We start from the raw sequence: 23,757 nt of genomic DNA on the forward strand, positions 1-23,757 counted from the left end.
ACTGTATCTTTCCAATTAAATTATGGCACAATATACTGCAGTTTGTTTTGTTTTTCCAGAGGTTGTAGCTTTGGAGCCGGTCCTGGAATTCACTCTATGGACCAGGTTGGCCTCGAACTCACAAAGATCCATCTGCCTCTGCCCCCCGAGTGCTGGGATTAAAGGTGTGCGCCGCCGCCGCCGCCACCACCACCGCCAGACAATATCTAACTTTTAAAAAGTTAAGTAACCCCTCTGGCTTTTCATCAGACAAGATACATTTGTCAAATATATCCTATCAAATGACTCAGATTAAAATATGTTTCCTGAAAAACTTGCAAATGTCTCTGCTTATAGACTCAGGATGTAAAAGTCCTCAGAAAAGACCTAAGGAGTACTAGAATCATTTTATTTTTTCTTTTCCTTTTCCTTAGCTGTATATCTGAATGATAAAAAGCAAATTAACAAAACCAGTGTAATTTTAAGATTCTGAGCTAAGGTTCTATGCCAGGAAACCTAAGGACAGTCCGCTGTCACAAAGACTCAAGTTTCTACTTCTACTAACCAGTATGGCTTCTGCTCACCACTGTTGTGGAATTGGAGGTTCAGGATTGCATGGCATTGTTTCCCTTCAGTAACTCCAGGTACCTGCTGTATTTTCTTCTATCTACTCTACCAAATGTGAGTTCAGCTAAATATCTAGCTCCTCATGACCTTGATACCTGAACAAGCTGCCAGTCTTTAGAATGTCATGTCTTGTGGAAGGTTATCATCACCTCGGGAATGTATTAGCATGTACAATTTAAACACACTTGCAAACACATTAGAGCAGTCAGCTGTTAAGACCCACAGGCTCCACCTCTCCATCACAGCTCTCTTCTTGCTGATAATTCATTCCACCATGCTGAAATGAGTCTCGTGTTTGTTTCATTTCAAACACCTAAAACATAGAACACTTAAGAGAAGAACTTAGAGAAAAGTGACTTAAAAACATTTAAAAAGAGTCGGGCGGTGGTGGCCCATGCCTGTAATCCCAGCACTTGAGAGGCAGAGACAGGAGAATCTCTGTAAGGTTGAGGCCAGCCTGGTCTACAGAGTTGCAGGACAGCCAGAGCTGTTAGACAGAGAAACTCTGTCTCGATAAACAAACAAACAACAATAACAAAAATCTTCTTCAAGTAAATCAAGTAAGGTGGGCTGGCAAGATGGGTTGGTAGGTAAAAATGCTTGCCACCACGTTGACGACCTGAGCTCAATCCCTAGTACCCATGTGGTGGGAAGAAAGAACCAACTCAACACAAGTTGTCTTCTGAGTTCTACACACTGTGGTATGTGCACACCCACATACGTACCCTAAGCCCTTACTCCCCAGCATTTAACTAACCTAGACCTAAAGGTTAATGTTTGAGTCACTTCATATGATAGCCCACCTTCTCTTGGGATTTCCCAATTCCTTTCCTGAAATAAACAGGCAGTACCACAGTTGGGAGAGAGAAGATGCCAGACTCTTTCCCTGAATACTTAGCAAGGTGCCCTGGCAAGCCTTACCTCTCAGCTGCCCTCAGCTTTTCAGCACCCCGGGTATAAACTGCAATTGACCAGTCCACACAGCGTGCAAAGCCTTCCTTCAGGAGGAGCTCAGTGATGTTACCATTCTAAGAAACAAGGCACAAAAAGACAGACACGGATCACACATCATTGCCCCAAGAATTCACTTTTCTGTTTCTGACATAGCAAACACAGCCACTATCTAGCTGGTACTTCAAGTTTTCTAAAATAGGGGGAAAAAAAGTAGTTTCTCTAACTAAGAAACCACACCCAAGACATGGGATGCTGTTGTAAGACTCCTTTCACAGCAGCCTTGCCCTCACTTCCCAACAACACCCAGCACAGCAACTCTACTTAACAGGAGCAGAATAAATGTTAGTGGCACTGAATGGAATTGACATTTCAATAGCTCTTCTTGGGGGCAGAGGAGGATGTTAATCTTTAGAAGAGATTACTCCTTATTCTTCTCTGCCCCTAAGAATCAGCACTTTCTCCCCTTTTCAGAAGCAGAAAGCTAAAGAACAGACTGAGTGGGAAAAGCACAAGCCACATTTTTCCTGGTGAATAACAATTCATATTCTACTGTGACACAGAAAACCATCTGGCAGGGCCTGGCCAGAGAGTCAGCACTCCAGAAGAAACAGACATGACCTTGGCGCAAACCAAGCCTCTCAGCCTTCTAAAGCTGCCATCGTGGGGAGTCATCTGGCTAGAAAAGTAAGAGTAGATTAACTATGTGTTAATCTCCATTACAACAGTGGAAATCCACTTAGTTTTCACAAAGCAAGGTCACTTCCTGTGCAAAATTAACACATTTATCAATGTGCACAAGAAGGTCAAACTCCCAACTACAACCACATTTAAAACGAACCAACCAACCAACCAACAAACAAACAAACAAAACCCTAGTTCCCACTCAAACCAGAATTAGGTAACTAGTTTAAAGATTAGAATACAGGAAATAATTTTTCCATTTATCAGTCTCCTCCTGACTAATGTGCCAATACTTCAGGATAGCTGACTCCTAGACCTACATATGAATCTCCCTCTGCAGGACGTGAACAACCCCAGCCTTCCACTGGCAACTTTTAGACTCAAAGACTTCCCTTCTTGAAGCCAGAAATATTTGAGATTAATGCCCTAAAAGCTCAATGCACTGATTTGTGCAACTACATGACAAATGGTATCTAAACAGAAAAGGCTCAAGTCATTAGATAATAATATCAAAAGTAAAATAAAAAAAATTCTGCCAAAATGTGAGATAATGTTGCAGAGAGAAAGAGCAGCAAACTGAACACATGGCAGACCCATCAAACCCAACCTGCAGGGCACACTCACTGGATGAAGGATGGTACCCAGGATGTTCTGATTGTGACAGCTCTCCAGAATAATCTGAACATCTCTCTGAAGCAGTCTCGACTCTGTGAAAAACTTGGCTTCTGCAGCAAAAGGCTCTGGTGTTTCACTACCATCTGCTTCTCGCCGAAAAGTTGGGCACTAAAGGAAAGTAAGGACGATGAGGAATGCATCTTAAGTAGAGCCAGATGCCCTCCACCCACATCAGGTTTCCAAGGGACGTGAAGACCATGGCCAAAGCTCAGGGAGTTCTAAAAACTGCTCTTCTGACCATCTTTAAAACAACCAGACCAACCAAGCTTCTTGCTAAAGGTAAAGGAAACGTACCATGTGGGGAAGCATTTTAATTTCCTTTGAAAATGACCCCTTAACAAGAAAGGATCAGGCAGTACCCTGTTTCCAATCCCTGATTTTTATTTTATTTTATTTGTTTTTGTTTTTGTTTTTTCGAGACAGGGTTTCTCTGTGTAGCTTTGGAGCCTGTCCTGAAACCTGCTTTGGAGACCAGGCTGGCCTTGAACTCACAGAGATCCACCTGCTTCTGCCTCCCAAGTGCTGGGATTAAAGGCGTGCGCCACCACCACCTGGCTCCCTGATTTTTTAATCACATATGGGTATTGCATGAATTCAATTCCTATCTAGCAAGCTTCAGAGCCACTCATGCCTCCTGCCCTTTTCTCCTAGCTTCACATCTCCAACAGTGCCCCGTACCAAACAGTCCTTAATTACTTGAAATCTAATATAACTGTCTCATGATGAAGCTCAAACCAAAATAACTATGAAGCCCTCTGTCCAATGGCTCCTAGTAGGGAGAAAAGTAGAACCAAAGACCCTAGGCAGAGAAATCCACCTATTACTGTACACTCCCACAAATCCCAAACCCACTGTGTAGCCCAGTATGTGCTCTCACCTTAATCCCTGACAGCATGACGGTAACAAGGTAGTGATCAGGGAGGAGCAGGGCCCGGACCACACTGCCATCTCGAACATGCTCGATGATAGCTGAATGACAGAACACCTTTGAGCATTACAGAAAGTTGTCCCAGAGTTATACAATTCCCAAGCTACTTACACCTAACCCATCTCCTCTCCCTCCAAAAAACCTGAAAAGCCTCCCTCACAGAAGTGGAACAATGGGATGAGTGTCCTGACTGGGCCAGGCAGGAAAACTCTAACAACAAATGGCGCCCAACGTGGGGCAAGAGTTTCCACCTAAAACCTGAGAAAAAAGAATTTAAAACGGAGCTAAAAACAGCTTCCTAACTGTCTCTCTCAAGTTAGCAGCAGCCTGCGGGTTTGAGCTACTATGGCGAGTTCCTGGCGTGATCGTCTGACCTGCAGTGTGGCGGGAATGAGGAATCTATAAGCGACACTTTACTCTGCTGCGTGGTGGATTTAGCCTTTGCTAGTTTAAAAAAAAAAAAAGATTTCTGGGCTATGCGCTGCTTTGATAGAACTGCTTCTGAGAGTTGATGGTACACATGGCTCCAGACCCAGAGCTGGCAGTAAACTGTACCACCGCCATGTTGGAAAACTGAGGTGGGTGGAGCCAGCAGCCACAGTGGCATTTCAGTGTTACAAAGATGGATATTACACAGAGAATCTGGTTTGTCTTGTCTTTGGGATTTTTAACTACAAAAAAAGATTTGACCGTAAAAGCTGTTGAGTTAAACAAATATGTAAATTTTAAAGGTACCTTGACTTCAAAATTTGGATATAAGGATATGTTGCTTTGGAAAAGAGTCTCTGCTTTTGTTTCCACAGAAAGCCAGAGGCTGTGGATTTGTTCCGGATTAAGATACATCAGGTTTGATCAGCCAAGACCACCTGAAAGGTCTCTGATGACACCATGGCCCAGATGATCCAACATCCAAAATGGTTTCAAGGCAACTGGCTCAGAGGTTCACCCTAATGGACTACTCCATAATCCTAAAATTTTCTTTGTGTCCCCATAAGATACAGCGCCCCCCTCCAGCAGGAAGTAGTAAGAGAAACTACACCCACATTCCCAAAATTATCAAGCTGGCTTTGGAGATGGAATTGGCTCACTCCTTCTCTAAACCCAGACATATTGCTAAAAGAAAAGGTTAAGAGATTCTTGTGTCCCAAATCAGAAGAGCCCTCTGGTGTGGGACAGAGAAAAACCAATATTTTTATTTAAAGCAGTTTGATTATAAATGCAATCTCTTTCTAAAGAAGAAAAGGGGATATGATATAGATATAACAGGATTAAAGGGTAGATTAAGGAACTTACTTCCAAAGAGCAACAACTTGTTTAAAATGTTTTACATTTGTATATTTTTTAGTCTATTGATACAAGCTTAAAGTTAATTTTGTTATACTGTGTGTATATTTCTACTCCTGTTTAAGGTATTATGTTTGTATAGCTCATTTTAAATTGAAATGAATAATCAAAAATAGATTAATGATTAGTCATCTATGATAATCATACTCATAGCCATGTTAGTTAAGTCTTCTAGATATATATAGAGATATTTCAGATAGATAGGTAATCTTCAAATACTTCAAAGACCTACAAAATATGGCATTTAAAATACTTTTAAAATTTAGACTTTCTGGACAGTGAGACATGTCTGCTCCTGGCAGCACCAATTTACTTCAGAGAGAAAGATGGGCATTGAAGACACTTCATATGGAATTTATCTTCACCTTGGCAAAAATAGCCATTTGGGCAAGAAACTGTTCTTGCCTGGACTGCTTGATCAACTGGACATGCAGGACCCATAGAAAGGTGACCACTAAACTTTGCTTGACAAAATGGTCCTTCAGGTTCCTGCTTTGCAGAGGAAACTGCCAGACGTTCTACAGGACACTGAGAGAAGTGACCAAGAGACTCTAGCCCTGTGGGCTGAAGACAAATGCCCCAACTTTACAAAGGAACATTAGGTGACTGTCCAGGCTGCCAGCTGTCTCTGTCTACTCTTGCAAGACTCCCGAAAAATGCTTGCATCCTTCTCCCGGTTCTCAGGTAATATTATATCCTTCTGAGGTCTTTGATGTGGTTGAAGACTAGATAGTTATAATTTCCTCAGTTATGATACAAGATAAGTTAGATATAAAACTTTAGACTCACAAATATAAGATAGATAGGATATCTTCTTTAATATTGTAACTGTAATTCTTGCTTGATAATTGTTTTGTTATATGTAATTGTACTATGTAAAAGTTAAAACCTTCCTTAAAAAAAAAAGAAAAGGGGAAGTGCTGTGGATATCTCTCTGTACAAATAAAATGCTGTTTGGCCAGTGGCTAGGCAGGAAGTATAGGCGGGACAAGAGAGAAGAGAATTCTGGGAAGTAGAAGGTTGGGGAGAGACACCGCCAGCCGCCGCCATGAGAAGCAACATGTAAAGACACTGGTAAGCCACAAGCCATGTGGCAAAGTATAGACTAACAGAAATGGGTTAATTTAAGATAGAAAAGGTAGATAACAAGCAGCCTGCCACGGCCATACAGTTTATAAGCAATATAAGTTTCTGTGTGTTTACTTGGTTGGTTCTGAGCGTCTATGGGCCTGGCGGGTAAGAGAGATTTGTCCTGACTGGGCCAGGCAGGAAAACTCTAACTACAGATGAGTCCAGGAGAACACAAAGCAAAGCTGCTTTTCTGTCTTCTGAACCTACTAAGACTTCATGAAACTCTCTCCAAAATCTAGGATGTTCACAAAATAACTAGTAACCTACAGTGGGCTTGTGTGTGTGTGTGTGTGTGTGTGTGTGTGTGTGTGTGTGTGTGTGTAGTTTGGGGTTTTGGGGTTTTTTTGTTTTGTTTTTTTGTTTTTTTGTTTTTTCGAGACATGGTTTCCCTGTGTATCTTTGCACCTTTCCTGGAACTCACTTGGTAGACCAGGCTGGCCTCGAACTCACAAAGATCCACCTGCCTCTGCCTCCCGAGTGCTGGGATTAAAGGCGTGCGCCACTACCACCTGGCTTGCTTATATTTTATTAAATCTGCAGTCAGTAAAGGCCCAAACTAGCAAAAACTATATAGCATATATATATATATATATATATATATATATATATATATATATATGTTTATATGTTTACATGAATATGGATTATGTTTCTACTTCCAAGTTTCAGGGTTAGTTTTAAGTAGTCTTGAGGGAATAGAAAATACACAATGTGTAAAATACTAACAGCTTACAATCAGCAACAGTACAGGGCTAGCCTCCCCTACATATTTCCTGTAGTAAGCTTTGTGAACCAAGCCCCTTCCAAAGTGCCCCAGTGTTCTCTAACCTGTAAGGATTCCCTTTGGATACTAAACAAGCAAAAGAAAGACACACTGAATCTTATAAACCCCAAGAATCAAAGAGAGCAAACAGCAAGAGATCACCCTGAGTCTGCCTGCCTTTCCCTGCCCTCCTCACCATTGACAGGCTTCTGGTGGTGTGAGTCCACGAAATGCCTTGGGTTCTCAATGGTATACTTGAGGTCCCGGATGGTGTGTGAACCGTTCCCCTCACTCCACATCCCTTTCTTCGATGCTTTCGCTTGTTCCTCACACTCTGAAAGCCGGTTCTGCTCGGGGCTGGGACATGAAAGACAAACAAGCTTGGTTACTGGGTTCACAAACAGCCCAACAGCTCTCTGCCAGGTGATCTCTTCAGTATCTTCTCCCTTAAAAGATTCCAAGGCATTTATTTAACCAGAAAATCACCATAAGCACAATTTCCAAATTCCAAATGTGTTCCTTCAAAGGGCAGATGAGAGTCTAAGAGCATTTAATGAGGGGATCTAAAGAACATGCAGTCCTTCCACCAGTGAGTAGAACAGAACAAGTTAATGGCTCCAAGGGGAGCCACTCCAGGGGGTACAAATTCATTTAAACATCCCAGATTCCAGAAGCTAGGTCCAACTCAACAGGGTTTGGTGCAGGGAAAATAACTAAAAGCCACCCTTAACGCTTTCTCTAGCCACAAATCAAGGCTGGGGCCATCTGCAGGGTGCACTGCTGTAACAGATAATGATGGCTCAGAATTACTTAGACATCCAACAAGGTTAGCTAGACAATGGCAATTTGAAAATAAGCCTCTTCTTCATCAGGCTGGAAACCAACAGGAGTACAGCCCAAAAGGAAAATATCGAACAAACAAGTACTTCTTCAGCAGGGGGAGTAGTGCAGAAATGACTGTTTACTGTCACATCTGAGCTAAATGTAGGAAGCAATGAACTACAAGGCCTTTGCAGGACTCCAAACACCAGGGACCATGCACAGCCATACACACATCTGGGTCTCTAGGAATTTCTGTCTAAGCAAGCATGACCTAGTATTTCCCAAGCTAGAAGTTTCTGGTACCTCTTCCTTCTCTTCATCCAAAATATAGCCAGAGGATTCAGATATCAAAATTCATAGTAGCCAGAATTTAATTAGATTGTGGAGGTAGCAAAAGCAGAAGGAAGTATAAACAGCCTGGAGGGACTAGTGCTCCAGTGATAGCACAAAACTGGTAAGGAGTTTGGCTTTATTCATTCCGGTTGCAAACTGAATTCCCAAGAAAAAAACAGTGCAACAGTAATCATGCCAGTAATTGTCCTTAAGTTAGAACTGTGGCGTGCTTCCAAAAACACCACCTAAAAACAAATGTCTTAATTCAACCAATTCCCACAGGCAACACACAAAAATTACAGAGTTCAGCAAAAGTCTCCTCACAATCAGAAAGGACTGCACATACACAATGATAAACCTGGTCCCAAGTCTCAGAGGACAGAAAGAAGGCAAAAGGTGTAACTGTGCCTTTGGCTCATTCTCATCATGGGTATACCTGATGCAAATATTTATCCAAAGTCTTTTCTTTGGCTACTGCAGTCATATAACATAGCAAGGACTTAATGTTTTAAATAGCATGTTTATAGCCTCCAAATTACTGATGTAGCATATCACTTTTCAGAGACTAAAGTGTTAATTAAAGCCAGCTGCAATCCACCCTACTGAGAATACTAGTGAACTTGAACATGATTTATGTATTATAAGCCTTACTTGTGTACGTGTGTGTGTGTGTGTGTGTGTATGTGTGTGTGTGTGTGTGTGTGTATTCTAACAAGTTCACACTGCCATTGGCTAGACAAACATGTTTTTATCTATTAGTGAAGTATCTACAGATTCAAGACCACAGGGTCAGAAAAGAGTTTTTACTAACCTTCAAAACAGAACAATGTAGCCCTGTCAATTAAACAGATTCAAAGCAGAATCTTTTTTTCCCTGCAGTGTTCCTTATATCAGATGAGACATCCTATCTTTTTATTGTCTATCTCCTCGTTAGAATGCTAGCACAGCCTAAGTCTATTCACTGCTATATTCTCAGTGCATAGAATCCTAATACACAGTCGAGGCTCAATATTCGGGTTGGCTGGCTGGCTAGGTAAATACTCTGGAATTGCATATCTATTGTCTAAGACTTACTAACTCATGAATAAAAAACAAAACAAAAAAACCCACAAACCTAGTCTCCAGGCCTGTTTCTAAAGGAGGTATACATAAATCAAATGCCATTAGTAAATGCTTAGTGACCTCCTGACTCAAAACCATCCAGGAGCAAGATCTCAGAAGAAATTAAAGCACCTGAAGTTATCCATCTTGCAGGAGAAAACAGGACTGAAATGCAGTAAAACAGTTTACAGTGGCTACCAACCTCTTGGTGCCTCAAAGAAGAACATCATGAATGCTGCATACTTACTTATTGGCTCTCATGCCTTCTCTCCGGGTGGCCAAGCCTTCTGCAACTAGTGACTCTGCAATGTTTTCCCCATTAGTATCTGAGGGAGGAAATTAACCACATTAGTATCTGAGGACGGAAACTAACCACCAAAGTCAAACCTGCCCCTGCTAGCAACGGCTCACAGGATAGGCCATTTTCATCCTCACTCTTCAGGAGGGGGATACTGTGGAGGAAGGTACCAGCAGAAATGCAGCACCAAGCTTCTCAGAAAACTTCCAAAACATCTAGTCTCTTGGACAATCTTTTTTTCCCAGGACTTTGTTTTTAATTTTCTAGAGTATTCTTAGGCCAAAAGCAATCCTGGGAGTTACAGGAGACTCACACATGGCAGGTAGCTCAGGAAAACAGCAAGGAAAATGAAACCTGCTACTGAACACGCATACAGCTCCCTGTATCCTATGTGGTCCCCTCTAATCAGGGACTGCACTTGCTCCACTGGGTTCCTGCAAGAATTAAATAGCCTGTGAAATCACCAACCAGTGTGGAGTCAGGAATTAGAAAAAGGCAAGTGCCGTCTACCACACTTATGCCATAAAGTCCAATTCCTCTTCATGTCATCTTCTCTACTCCAAAGGCCACTAAGACGAGCCACACAGCTGAAGACTAGCTTACTTGTGTTCTCGAAAAAATACTAAGAAGACAGTGTCTAGATCTTCTCTTTTACAGAGTAGCCATCAGGGCAGGAAAGAAAAAGATGGTAAACATGAAACTTAACCTGATAAAGGTTCCACTTAAGCATCAGGTTCCACCTGAAACATTAATTGCAGTTCCATACTATTGAAAAAAGCTTTTAGTCTTGGTATGTCTCTTAAATCTTTATCGGCTAAAACAATAAAAGAAGGCACCTTTGCAGAAAACACTTCATAAAAATCTTTAATATGGCAGGGAGCAAGCTCCCAGATAAACTGTAACACAGCAGTCTAGCTGATAGGTAATATCAGCACAGAATGAAATTCTGCAAGGGTTATATCTATCTGGTATACTACATCCTGACTTCCTCAAGCACTAACAAGTATATGTACATACATACACATAAATGCACACATCTCTACTGCCTTGTCACTAGAAAACAAAAGCAAATTGTGTATTTCTTTTTCTACCCAAAAATGTTGAGAACAATGTTTATACAAAGGACTCTCAAGATTCTGCAGCTAAGAATCTGGCCTTTGGCCCGAGGTTACTGTTAAATCCAAACACAGATTTCACTAATACTAATAAATATTACAATGGTTTCCTCAAAACACAGGAATTCTAGAGTGGAGAGTCCAGTCAAAAGATGCAACAATGAAGGAAAAGTTGTGCACCAAGGGGCCAAAAAGTCAGAAGATAGCAAAGAATGAAGCCCAGGTGCAAAACAAGTGACAAACCATAAACCACTATCAACAACATATCCCAAAGCTCTCAGAAACGTTCTTGGTACAGAACACTATGAAATGGTGACTTTTAGAAAGTGAATTCTCAGTGGGTGATGGTTAATCTTCACTGACAACTTAAGCAGACTTAGAATCACAGGAGGCACAACTCTAGGTGTCCAGAGAGGCCAAAGTGAGGAGGGGACACCTACCCAGAATCTGGGTGGCAACAACAGGTGGGATCACTGTTCAAATAAACAAGGAAAAGAAGAAAGTGAGCTGAGCACCAGCATTCACTGGTCTCTGCTTCCTGAGCACAGATGAGATGTGATCAGCCAGTCCTCATGGTCCGGCTGCCACGTCTTCCCAGCCATGACAGACTGTCAAATCAGTGAACCCTCCCTTCCTTGAACTGCTTTTTTCAAGAAAACTAACTTAGAATATTTCTCCTGAAAGGAGAAAAACATTCCCTTAGACTGAAGCTTCAAAGGAAGCAACAAAATGTGACAGAAAGGGAAGAAGGAAGGTAAAACCTATAAGCCAAGGACCTCATTCTTGGATGTTATCTATCAAATTATGAATAAGAGGGAGTCACAAAAAAATAGTATCTTGGAGCTGGTAGAAAACTATCTTATTTTATCTTAGAGGACTAAGCCTAGGTGTCATACACCTTAAATCCCAGCACGCAGAAGGAGGAGGCATCAGGGCAGCCTGATCTATATCGCAAGTTCCAGTCCTAATAAGTCAAAACTAATCATCTTTCTATAGTAAGTTCTAGTCTAATCACAAGTTCTACTCGCCAACCCTCAAAAAAAAAAAAAAAAAAAAAGAAAGAAAAAAGAAAAAAGAAAAAATTCAAGAGAACTGGGCAAGAGGGCTCCACTGTCATTCTCAATTCTCTGCAATTAAGCTCAGTCTTTTTCTTTTTTTCTTTGGAGCCTGTCCTGGAACTCACTCTGTAGCCCAGGATGGCCTTGAACTCACAGAGATCTGCCTGCCTCTGCCTACCAAGTGCTAGGATTAAAGGTATGCACCACTACTGCCCAGCTAAGCTCAGTCTTTTTATTTTTTTAAGAAATAATATAAAAATTTTATTTATCTCCTTCTGTGTGATTAGGCAAAACCATGAGAATGAATGGATATTTGCTTAGCACAGTGTGCCATAAATGCCAAAAGTACTTAGTCTTAATCCTTCTGACATTTTTTTTTTAAGCTCAGTCTTAATGGGATATCATTATGCTTACCTTCTAATGCTGGCCTAGAGTCAGGCATTGACTATTTAAGTCAAACAGATAATCTAAGTTGCTAAGATATTAGGAAACCTTTTAATTAATTAGCCACCGTTAGCTTAATAAAAAGAAATCTACTCCAAAACTATTCAAGTATTTAAACTGCTGTGACACTGCATATTTCCCTATAAAGTGAAGTTGAAAGTAAATTGTGAGTGTCGAAAGGGATAATGAACACATTTCTTATACATTTATCCTGATAAACTTATTTTTTATATTAACACATTTAAGACTAAATCTTTGTGTTGGTCCAGATTAAGCAGGCTTTCTCTTTTAAAAAATGTAATTAGCTATTGCCTAGAAAACATTTAACTAAGTCTTTCACTGTCCCATTGCCCACTCACTCAAAACTCTATTCCCTGCTTTTACAGTCCCTCTATCCAATCCAAAGAAGACCACAACATCTAATAGTCCATGAATCATTTGACCAAGCTAAAATGTGTTTATATGTGCATATGCGCATGTGTCAGCATACACAAAGTTAATGGTGATGTAGACCAAATCAAAACTAGTTATTTTACCTATCTTTAAACTCTCAGGAGCTTGCAAATGAAGAAACCAGGGCTTGTAGAGGTAAAGGGTAAAGGGATACAGAATGGGAAAGTCAGAATTCTAACCCAGCCATCCAATTCCAAAGCCTGTTTTCATTCTATTTTATTTCAAACAAGACGATAGATTTTTAAAATAACAACCACTGGCCCCAAACAGATCTTCTTTTGCTAAAGAGTCCCCAGAAAGAAGAAAAGCTACAAGATAAAAGAATGCAGAATGCCATATAGGAAATCTATAGGAATTCAATTAGCACTCCGCCCCCAAAGCACAGAGCTGCTGAGTGGCCTCTATGGGAAGAAGAATGCCACAGTAAACCACAGGTCCTACACCAGTCCAACAAAGCACAGGTGAACAAGGACCAGGACTACTGGAGGTGTGCCTCTGTTCTTATGTGTACGTGCCCAGCAGGAATTCCCATACAACCCACAGCAACTCTCCTAGAGTTAACGACAGAAGGGGCTCATTTTGGCCTTCTGCCAAATCAAAACTGATCCTTGGATGAACTTTAGGCTCCAAGAGAAATGAGTCCACTCTTCTTGCTGCTCACCTTTTCCAAGGTAGATCATCCCATATTCTCGTCCCTGGGGAGTCTTGTTTTCTATCGTGAAACAGACTTCCTTCCCAATCAGCTTCTTGCGAAGGAATTCTCGAGCAGGAAATGCCCAAGGCTGAAATACAAAACAGAAGTGTCATGGGAAAACTGGCTACTCCAGACCCAATCAGTATCAAAGCAACTTCATGTCTTCAATAAAACTGTTTAGCACTTAACCTCAGTCTGGCCAAGGACACGAGGAGGAAATACATACAACTGACTGCACACTTCGAGGCCTCCTAGAAAGGGTCTAGCACTGGATTAACTAGCACAGGCCTAACAGAGGCCTTAGAGCCCTCCAGACACCAGCAGCAGCACTGGCCTCCACCACTCTCTGCTCAGCTTCAGCCTCCTTTTGCACAATATCTGCCACCATTTACATAGCACTTGCACATGCCTGCCAGTGCTCTGACTGCTTTCGGTAGCTCATCCCACTCCCTGACATGGGAAGCCCCTCCAGGAACCACCTAGAGGTGAATCATCATAAATGACGACTACTATCCCATCTGCTTGTCTCCTTCCAGTCTGTAACGCACTTGCCTTAATGCCAGTTCGAGGCAGAGCTTTTAGTGCTGTTACTATTGGGGAGTGAATCTCTGCTCACGTAGGAGCTTTATTTATGCCATTTCTACCGCTCTTCCAAGGACAGCAATAAAGCTGAGAAAGCAGTCCCCAAAATGTTTCCTCTTCTACTTCTACTCTGGTCTAAAACCTGGAATTTGGACAGTAAAATGGCTCAGCAGGTAAAAGCTCTTGCTGCACAAACATGACAGCCTGACTCCAATCCCCAGATCCCATGCTGCAAAAAGAAAACAGGCACCTGAAAGCTGTCCTCTGGCCTCCACATGCATACTGTAACATGTGTGTCCATGTGCGCACACACATGTACACACTGTAATACTAATACTAATAAACGTTGAAAAAGTTTTAATGTTTAAAGATTCTAGAATCCTGGAAAAACACCAGTAACAGCTCTTGATAAGGAGCATCTTATAAATGGCATGATAATTATTATTCTCTCACTCATTCAGGACAGACATGGGGGGGCACACATAATGGGAAACAAAGTCTCTATGTGAACAAGAACAAGATAATCCACAAAGAGATGATCTTGTCCACATCGTCACTCCTAGGATGGTGCAGGTCCGTCCAACCCACAGCCCACCATCCACAGGTGGCTGGCTGATGATGGCTATAAATGCTACCCAACATAAAACAGTAAGTTATTTAAGAGACTATGAAGGTTTTTTGCATGTGTATATGATTTTTATTTTAACTGCATGGTTCTCAAGTGTTTACTTTGTAGATGACACTGTGTTACAATGTCAAAAGGTTAGACATGCCTGGTAGGGAAGAGGAAAGGTCTCCTCTTAAGTAAGACGGTCAGAGGAGCCGACACTTCAACTGACAGCCAGGGCCTAGCTCGGAGTCCCAAGTTCCTTTACGACAGAAATGGGGAGGGAAGGGTCAAGGGCACAACAGCAGCCCACATACTAAAAGTGCAAGCATAAAAGGGAGCTTCTCCCTTTCCGACTGTCATCTCTTCACAGTGCAGCATACACATAACAAAATGCAGGTCAGACGATCAGTACCTTGAAAAGGAAGGTCTGGATAACCTTTTCTATCCAGGAAGCTTATTTTATGAGGTCATTCAATAAACTTCATCAAACTTTGAAAACTCCATATAACTTCCTGGAAACTAGAAGCCAATGGAAGATGCAAGTCATGAAAACAGTGCAGTTATTTAACCCAGATGGTAAGTGGTTCTAGGAAGCACAAACCAACCTTCTACTCATCCATCCTGCTAGTCTCTTCTCAAAGCACCAACAAGCAAAGAGACGAAGCACCCAACAGCAATACAGAGTTCACAATATCACCATGTCTCATTTTTACAATCACCTCATTCCCTAAAAATGAAGACATCACTCGCCAAAGTGAAGTCTGATAAGATTCCAATTACAAACTGCATCACAGAAAACAGTTCTGAATCAACAGTACTGAACTTCCTGTATTTTTACTATTTCTTCTAAAAATGTTTGAACTACGGTTGTCTTCATAACATATTAATATTCAAACTTCAGTAACATAGTACTTTCTTAATACCTGAGAGAGAGCTCAGCAAGTGCTCCAAAGGGAAGCATATTTATCATGGGCAACAACACTCATCAAGGGTCAGTTCACAAGGAAATACATCTCTAGCCCCTGTGAGAAATCCTCCAGTTTCTATCTACCACAAAGACGCTCTCTAAAAGCTTTTAAGGATTGCTCAAGGAGCATCCATTCTTACCCTCGTGTTTTACAGCTCATCTGTCACCAGCTGGTCAGACAATAAAAGCAAGCCACACTGGAGGACTTGAAAATATACCTGATTCTATAGGGGAAAAAACCAAAGCACCAAGTGTCTACAATCTTTTCCAAAGCCAGGCCTTCTTGAAGCTTTGTTCTATCCACAACTGGGCAATTTGCTCCTGAATAAGCTACTAACAACAACAGTCAATCAGAAGACTCAGAGCTACACAGGACAGAGTCTGACCTCGTCCCTTACAAAGGCAAGGGAACAGTCTGGGAGGGATGGTCTGTCCCAATACAGCTTGCTGGAACTGTAAGAGGCCCATACAGGGAAATCTGGTCTGTCCATAGGCCATCCCAGAGTTCTACGTAAGAAACAAACGCCTTGAAGTAGCTGAACTTGAACTACCACTTCTCTTTAGGGTCCCCAACAGCAGGAAGCAGCAGCCTGCACTCCATGCTAAGACCCAAACAAAGCCATGATGTCTCAAGTCATGAAACAGAATGTTTTAATTCCAATCTTCTCTTTGGTCAGACTCCTAAAACTACTGAGATAAGATCAAACCCAGAATAATGTCAACTGTGAAGCTAGAGAATTTGGTACATGGTCCAAAGCTCAGAACTCCCTGTTTCTCCCTCTTCGAACCATCCCATTGCACCACCTAGATATCCTGCTCTACCACCTCAGTCCTCAAAAGCTATAATGAAAGTAAGACTGTGACACATTCATTTCTGAATTTCCCCCTGAAACCAGCATAGAGCTTCACACACAGCAGGCACTCAGTTAATCTGTGGGAAATAAATATATAACCAGCACAGTGCCCATCAATGCAGTGTCTAGGCTGCCTGGAGTATCTAGGCAACGCTGGGGATTAGTCTGGCACAGGGCAGTGACGGCTGGGGACATACAGGGAACCTGTTTTCATTTCCACAGGACTTATGAGAAAGCTGAACAGCGCTGAAAGAAGATACCAGGACGGAAGGGAAAAAAATAATCATATGAATGATATTTGGGGCAGTGACACAAAGAAAATCAAATGAATAACGATGTCCTTGATTCTTCTTGAATGTCCCTGACTCTTCTTTCTTGTGAACAAAAGCTAGACAATGTTCTCCACGTCAATGGAAAGCTGGTGCCTCACTGTGCCATACACCAACCCCAAAGGAGAGGTACTCCGTTCCTTTTCTCATCTATTTGAGTGGGGACTCACTGTATACCTGCTTTGAGTCAGGTGCCGACCAGACACAGGGACACAGAGGTGAGAGGAAAGCTTCCTTTTTTTGAAGAGTTCACAATCCAGTAGAGAAAAACATACAACTCAGAAATGAAAGGCTGTAAATGCTCTGACAGCACAAAGATGGGACATGGGAAAGTAAGGTCAGAGGCTGTGTCTAAAGACAGTGGGTAGTCACCAGGTCACACTGACGGGGAAACACTCCTGAAGGAGAAAGCAATAGGAGCTGAGGGTACAGGCAGAGGGGACTCCAGTAGGCTGTGGGAAAAACAGTGCTGTTATCACCACTGGGCCCAATGACCACAGAGGTGCTTCAAGCCCTGTGATAAATGATCAATACCAAGAAGTTGGCCCCAAACACATATACATATAAGCAACACTAAAATCAACTAAGCAGATTATAAGTGTGTGTATGCGTATATGTGTGATAGCACTAGAAGAGACCATGAATTTGAGGAGTTTCTGGGGGTAGACACAAGAGAAGTTGAACAGAAGGAAATGATATAAATACAGTATTCATTTATGAGGTTTGGTTGGTTGGTTGGTTGGTTGGTTGGTTGGTTGGTTGGTTTTGGTTTGGTTTGGTTTTTCGAAACAGAGTTTCTCTGTGTAGTTTTGGTGCCTGTCCTGGATCTTGCTCTATAGACCAGGCTGGCCTCGAACTCACAGAGATCTGCCTGGCTCTGCCTCCCAAGTGCTGAGATTAAAGTCATGCGCCAGCACTGCCTGGCTCATATATGACATTCTTAGAAGATAAATAATATAGTAAAACAAGAATTTTTTTTTTTAATTAGGAGGAAAAGGACAGTCAAAGCACAAATGGACTTGTGGTCTAGGCTCAGGCATGTAGCTTGTCAGAGTAATGAAAACCACTGGAGTGTCTAAGAATAACACTGAGCAAAAGTATGTAAATTATGTTCCAAAAAGACCTGGGGTATGATGGCACCCTTTAATCCCAGTACTTAAGCAGAGGCCATGAGGCCAACCTGGTCTAGATAGAGTTCTAAGCCAGCTGGGGTTACAGAGTAAGACCCTGTCCAGAGGGGATCTGAGATCTCTGGAGGAAGTATGAGAAGAAAGGAGAAGTCAAAGAGCATATTGTTTAAATGTCCCCAGCCCAACAGAAGAGTTGAGCAAGAACCCTATCAATAGCCATGAAATGTGCAACACAGACAGGCTGGAGAGAGGCAGACTCTCTAGGTCTTGATCAAGGCCTGGATACTGGGTGGGGTGTTCCAAGAAAAGAGACCAACACAAGGAAAATCAGATTTCTCCTTTGGACTGTCAGGCTGTGACTGGAACCCTGTGTCCATGTCGCACCAAGGGTGTGAGAGGAAGACCAGACCACGACAGGGGGAGGACAGACTAGGCCTTAGGAGGAAGCAATAGCCATGGGCTGCGAGAGAGTGACTGCAGCTACCAAGTACTCCATCTCACAAAGAACTCTTGAAGAGTTCCTGGAAAAGGCTTGTGACACCAAACTGCTCTAGAAAAGATAAAGCACTGGATTATAAAACTTATGTACAACTAAGATAGAGTGGCAGGTACCTTCCATGCCATCATTCCTGACAGAGTCTGCTCAGATTCTACTGCCCTGTTACACAGGAGGCAGTGCCCCACATTCTCATCCATGAAACAGGAAATTAAACAAACCTTTCTTAGATAAGGCTGCACTGCTTCTTTCTTTTGGGGAAAAAGAGCTTGATGGCCTCTAAGAAGAGCCAGCTCTTCACCTCTCAGGAGCAATCAAGTTGTTGTAGGGCACACAGCCGAAAGGAAGAGAGAAACCTGAACCAGCAATTCACCCATGGGACGCTCACTCAATGGCTGAGGAATGCCAAGAGGTTTAATCTTCAGTCCTTGATCTAACAGACTAGTGATTACCAAACATTTATTAAGTACTCTGTAATGTGCTAAGCACTTCATGTTTCCTTATTTAATCCTCACTGAGCAATCCAGAGGTAGATATAGACACTACATTAGTCTCCACACTTGTAGTTACTGACGGAGGACCAATGAGAAAGAACTGATTTGAATGTATTTAGTCATTATCTCCAGAGTCTAACCAACGACTGCTGATAGAACAAGTATGGGTGGTTTTTCTCCATCTCCATTATCTATAATGCTGTCTTACTATTGCCTTATTTTTAAAAATACTATTAAAGCATAAAGAACTAATGCTTTCCTTAAATAAAAGCTCATGAGCTATTACTTTGTCTTCTTCACTTCCTTGAAAATGGAAAGCAGAGAATAGCCAATTATAACCTGCCCAAAGTCGCAGCCAAGCCGCAGCCAAGAACAAATGTGAGTCCAGAAATCATGTTTCTGACCACCAGAGAAGCAGCTAAAGGAGAACCAAGCCCCAATATTTGCAAGTGTAGACACCATCTTCTCTACTTCCCACAGCAATTGCAATGGACAGCCGCTGCCTGGAGAGGCAAGGGTCTGAGCAGTCAAGAGTCAGCTGATGTGAGAGGCCACAGAGCCAGGTGGTAAGAATTAGGGGTGGAGAAGGCAGAGAGGAGATGGTGAGAAAAAGCTCAGAAGTAACTTTTCAGAGCGTAACATAATGACAAGCCACAAGCTGCCCAGAAACTGATTTTAAAAAAAACTCATCCTTAAAAAACCCTCATGGTTAGGGCCAAGGAAATGGCTCAGCTGATAAAGGTGCTTGCCACAAAGCCCAACTCCTAAATCCACATGGTAGGAGGAGAGAACAGACTCCCACAGGTTGTCCTCTCACCTCCACACATGAACCTATGCAACACACACACACACACACACACACACACACACACACAGAGAGAGAGAGAGAGAGAGAGAGAGAGAGAGAGAGAGAGAGAGAGAGAGAGAGAGAGAGAATTTTTAAAACAGTAATAAAAGCTCTTTTTTTAGGGCTGGGTTGTGGAGTGTTTGTCTATCACACACTGAAACCTTGGGTTCAATCACAGTACCAGATTTAATGGCACATTCCTGTAATTCCAAAACTCAGGAGGGAAAGGCAGGAGGATCAGAAATTCAGTTATCCCCTCCTATGGAAGTATAAAGTCAGCTCAAGCTACATGAGACCTTATCACCAAAAAAGACAGGGGATTGAGAGTTGGGAAGAGGGAACTAGATATTGCTCAGAAGTAGACACTTGCCTGGCAGGTGTGAGACCCTGCTTTCAAGTCCCAGTACTGCCAAAAACAAACAAAGAAAAAACACCTCACATTTACATAAAACTTTACAGTTTCACAAATTCAGACAGCTTTGGGGATATTGGCAACTATAACAAAAGGTTAGCGCCGTTAGCGCCGGACGGTGGTGGTGGTGGCGCACGCCTGTAACCCCAGCACTCGGGAGGCAGAGGCAGGTGGATCTCTGTGAGTTCAAGGCCAGCCTGGGCTGCAGAGTGGGTTCCAGGAAAGGCACAAAGAGAAACCCTGTCTGGGGGAAAAAAAAAAAAAGGTTAGCACTAGCATTGACAGAGAGCTGCCATTTATAAAAATGTTACACTGATATGACTTCATGCTGTGGATATCGCTCTGTGTAAATAAAGTTCTGATTGGCCAGGGGCCAGGCAGGAAGTATAGGCGGGACAAGAGAGAAGAGAATTCTGGGAAGGAGAAGGCTGGGAGAGACACTGCCAGCCGCCGCCATGAGAAGCAACATGTAAAGATACTGGTAAGCCACAAGCCATGTGGCAAAGTATAGACTAACAGAAATGTGTTAATTTAAGATGGAAGAAGTAGATAACAAGAAGCCTGCCACAGCCACACAGTTTATAAACAATATAAGTTTCTGTGTGCTTTCTTGGTTGGGTCTGAGCGACTGTGGGACTGGCGGGTAAGAGAGATTTGTCCTGACTGGGCCAGGCAGGAAAAATCTAACTACAAATGGCGCCCAACGTGGGGCAAAAATTTCCACCTAAAACCTGAACAAAAAGATTCTAAAGCGATGCTAAACACAGCTTCCTAGTTGTCTTTCTCAAGGTAGCGGCAGCCTCCCGGTTTGAGCTACTATGGCGGGTTCCTGGCATGTGCGTCTGACCTGCAGTGTGGCGGGAATGAGGAATCTACAAGCGGCACTTTACTCTGCTGCATGGTGGATTTAGCCTTTGCTAGTTAAAAAAAAAAAAAGGGGGTTTCTGGGCTATGCGCTGCTTTGATAGAACTGCTTCTGATAGTTGATGGTACACATGGCTCCAGACCCAGAGCTGACAGTAAACTGTACCGCCGCCATGTTGGGAAACAGAGGTGGGCAAAGCCAGCAGCCACAGCAACATTTCAGTCTTACAAAGACAGATATTACACAGAGAATCTGGTTTATGTTGTCTTTGAGATTTTTAACTACAGAAAAAGATTTGATCGTAAAAGATGTTCAGTTAAACAAATATGTAAATTTCAAAGGTACCTTGACTTCAAAATTTGGATATAAGGATATGTTGCTTTGGAAAAGAGTCTCTGCTTTTGTTTCCACAGAAAGCCAGAGGCTATGGATTTGTTCCAGATTAAGATACATCAGGTTTGATCAGCCAAGACCACCTGAAAGGTCTCTGATGACACCATGGCCCAGATGATCCAACATCCAAAATGGTTTCAAGGCAACTGGCTCAGAGGTTCACCCTCACGGACTACTCCATAATCCTAAAATTTTCTTTGTGTCCCCATAAGATACAGCAACCCCTTCCAGCAAGAAGTAGTAAGAGAAACTATGCCCACATTCCCAAAATTATCAAGCTGGCTTTAGAGATGAAATTGGCTCACTCCTTCTCTAAACCCAGACATATTGCTAAAAGAAAAGGTTAAGAGATTCTTGTGTTCCAAATCAAAAGAGCCCTCTGGTATGGGACAGAGAAAAACCAATATTTTTCTTTAAAGTAGATTGATTATAAACACGATCTCTTTCTAAAGAAAAAAAGGGGATATGATATAGATATAATAGGATAAAAGGGTAGTTTAAGGAACTTACTTCTAAAGAGCAACAACTTGTTTAAAATGTTTTACATTGGTGTAGATTTTAGTCTATTGATACAAACTTAAAGTTAATTTTGTTATACTGTGTGTATATTTCTAATCGTGTTTAAGGTATTATGTTTATATAGCTCATTTTAAATTATAATGGATAATTAAAAATAGATTAATAATTAGTCATCTATGATAATCATACTCATAGCCATGTTAGTTAAGTCTTCTAGATATACATAGACATATTTCAGATAGATAGGTAATCTTCAAATACTTCAAAGACCTACAGAATATGGCATTTAAAATACTTTTAAAATTTAGACTTTCTGGACAGTGAGACATGTCTGCTCCTGGCAGCACCGATTTACTTCAGAGAGGAGGATGGGCATTGAAGACACTTCATATGGAGTTTATCTTCACCTTAACAAAAATAGCCATTTGGGCAAGAAACTGTTCTTGCCTGGACATGCAGGACCCATAGAAAGGTGACCACTAAACTTTGCTTTCAAAATGGTCCTTCAGGTTCCTGCTTCGCAGAGGAAACTGCCAGACATTCTACAGGACACTGAGAGAAGTGATCGAGAGACTCTAGCCCTGTGGGCTGAAGACAGATGCCCCAACTTTACAAAGGAACATTAGGTGACTGTCCAGGCTGCCAGCTGTCTCTGTCTACTCTTACAAGACTCCTAAAAAATGCTTACATCCTTCTCCTGGTTGTCAGGTAATATTATATCCTTCTGAGGTCTTTGATATGGTTAAAGACTAGATAGTTATAATTTTGCTTAGTTATGATAAAAGATAAGTTAGATATAAAACCTTAGACTCACAAATATAAGATAGATAGGATATCTTCTTTAATATTGTAACTGTAATTCTTGCTTGATAATTGTTTTGTTATATGTAATTGTACTATGTAAAAGTTAAAACCTTCTTAAAAAAAAAAAAGGGGGGGGGGAGTGCTGTGGATATCGCTCTGTGTAAATAAAGTTCTGATTGGCCAGTGGCCAGGCAGGAAGTATAGGCGGGACAAGAGAAGAAAATTCTGGGAAGGAGAAGGCTGGGAGAGACACTGCCAGCCGCCGCCATGAGAAGCAACATGTAAAGACACTGGTAAGCCACAAGCCATGTGGCAAAGTATAGATAAACAAAAATGGGTTAATTTAAGATAAAAAAAAGTAGATAACAAGAAGCCTGCCACAGCCATACAGTTTGTAAACAATGTAAGTTTCTGTGTGCTTTCTTGGTTGGGTCTGAGCGACTGTGGGACTGGCGGGTAAGAGAGATTTGTCCTGACTGGGCCAGGCAGGAAAACTCTAACTACAACTTCAAATCTCCAAGAGTGAGAAAGTGAGACCTACAGGAAAGGATGGAGGACAGCCCTGAGTTTGTTACTACAATTAACCAATCATGAGGTAAAGAATCATCAGGGAAATAGGCCTCTGGGCATGACTTTGATTTGGTTAGCTGGGCTGGAAAGACTCTCCCACTGTGGAAGGCAACCTATAATATGGGATCCTCTACTGTATAAAAGAAGGCAGCCAGCTGGGCACAAGCACTCACCACATCTGCTTCCTGGTTATTCTGATGGAACCAGATGCTTTCTGCTCCTGCCACCCTGGCTTGCCTGCTATGGTGGACTGTACCCTTGAATTCTGAGTTAAATAAACCCTTTTTCTCCTTTGAGTTACTCAAAGAAAAATGAAAAGAAACTAACTCAGGCAGTGTATGTATAATGACAGATGAGATGTAATAAGCTACTGGGGATATATCCAGTCATCCTGACAAAAAATACTCACCATGAACAGAAAAGAAAGAGCACATCGAACTTTCATCAAAGGGGAGAGCAGGCTGCCAACTAGGCCCACAGTCTCA

General features: G+C 42.0%; 1 protein-coding gene across 1 annotated transcript in view; it reads right to left on the bottom strand.

Annotated features, from left to right (window-relative positions):
* Positions 1-23,757, bottom strand: part of Snd1 (staphylococcal nuclease and tudor domain containing 1) — a 422,881-nt gene that overhangs the window by 365,683 nt on the left and 33,441 nt on the right. The window contains exons 3-8 of the mRNA XM_036180523.1: positions 13,368-13,488; positions 9,586-9,664; positions 7,279-7,439; positions 3,794-3,885; positions 2,866-3,024; positions 1,528-1,634 (exon numbers count right to left, since the gene is read on the bottom strand). Coding sequence (XP_036036416.1) covers positions 1,528-1,634; positions 2,866-3,024; positions 3,794-3,885; positions 7,279-7,439; positions 9,586-9,664; positions 13,368-13,488 — 719 coding nt within the window. The remainder of the gene's footprint in view (positions 1-1,527; positions 1,635-2,865; positions 3,025-3,793; positions 3,886-7,278; positions 7,440-9,585; positions 9,665-13,367; positions 13,489-23,757) is intronic.

Source organism: Onychomys torridus, chromosome 3 (genome assembly GCF_903995425.1).
Source record: "Onychomys torridus chromosome 3, mOncTor1.1, whole genome shotgun sequence".
Taxonomy (NCBI): domain Eukaryota; kingdom Metazoa; phylum Chordata; class Mammalia; order Rodentia; family Cricetidae; genus Onychomys; species Onychomys torridus.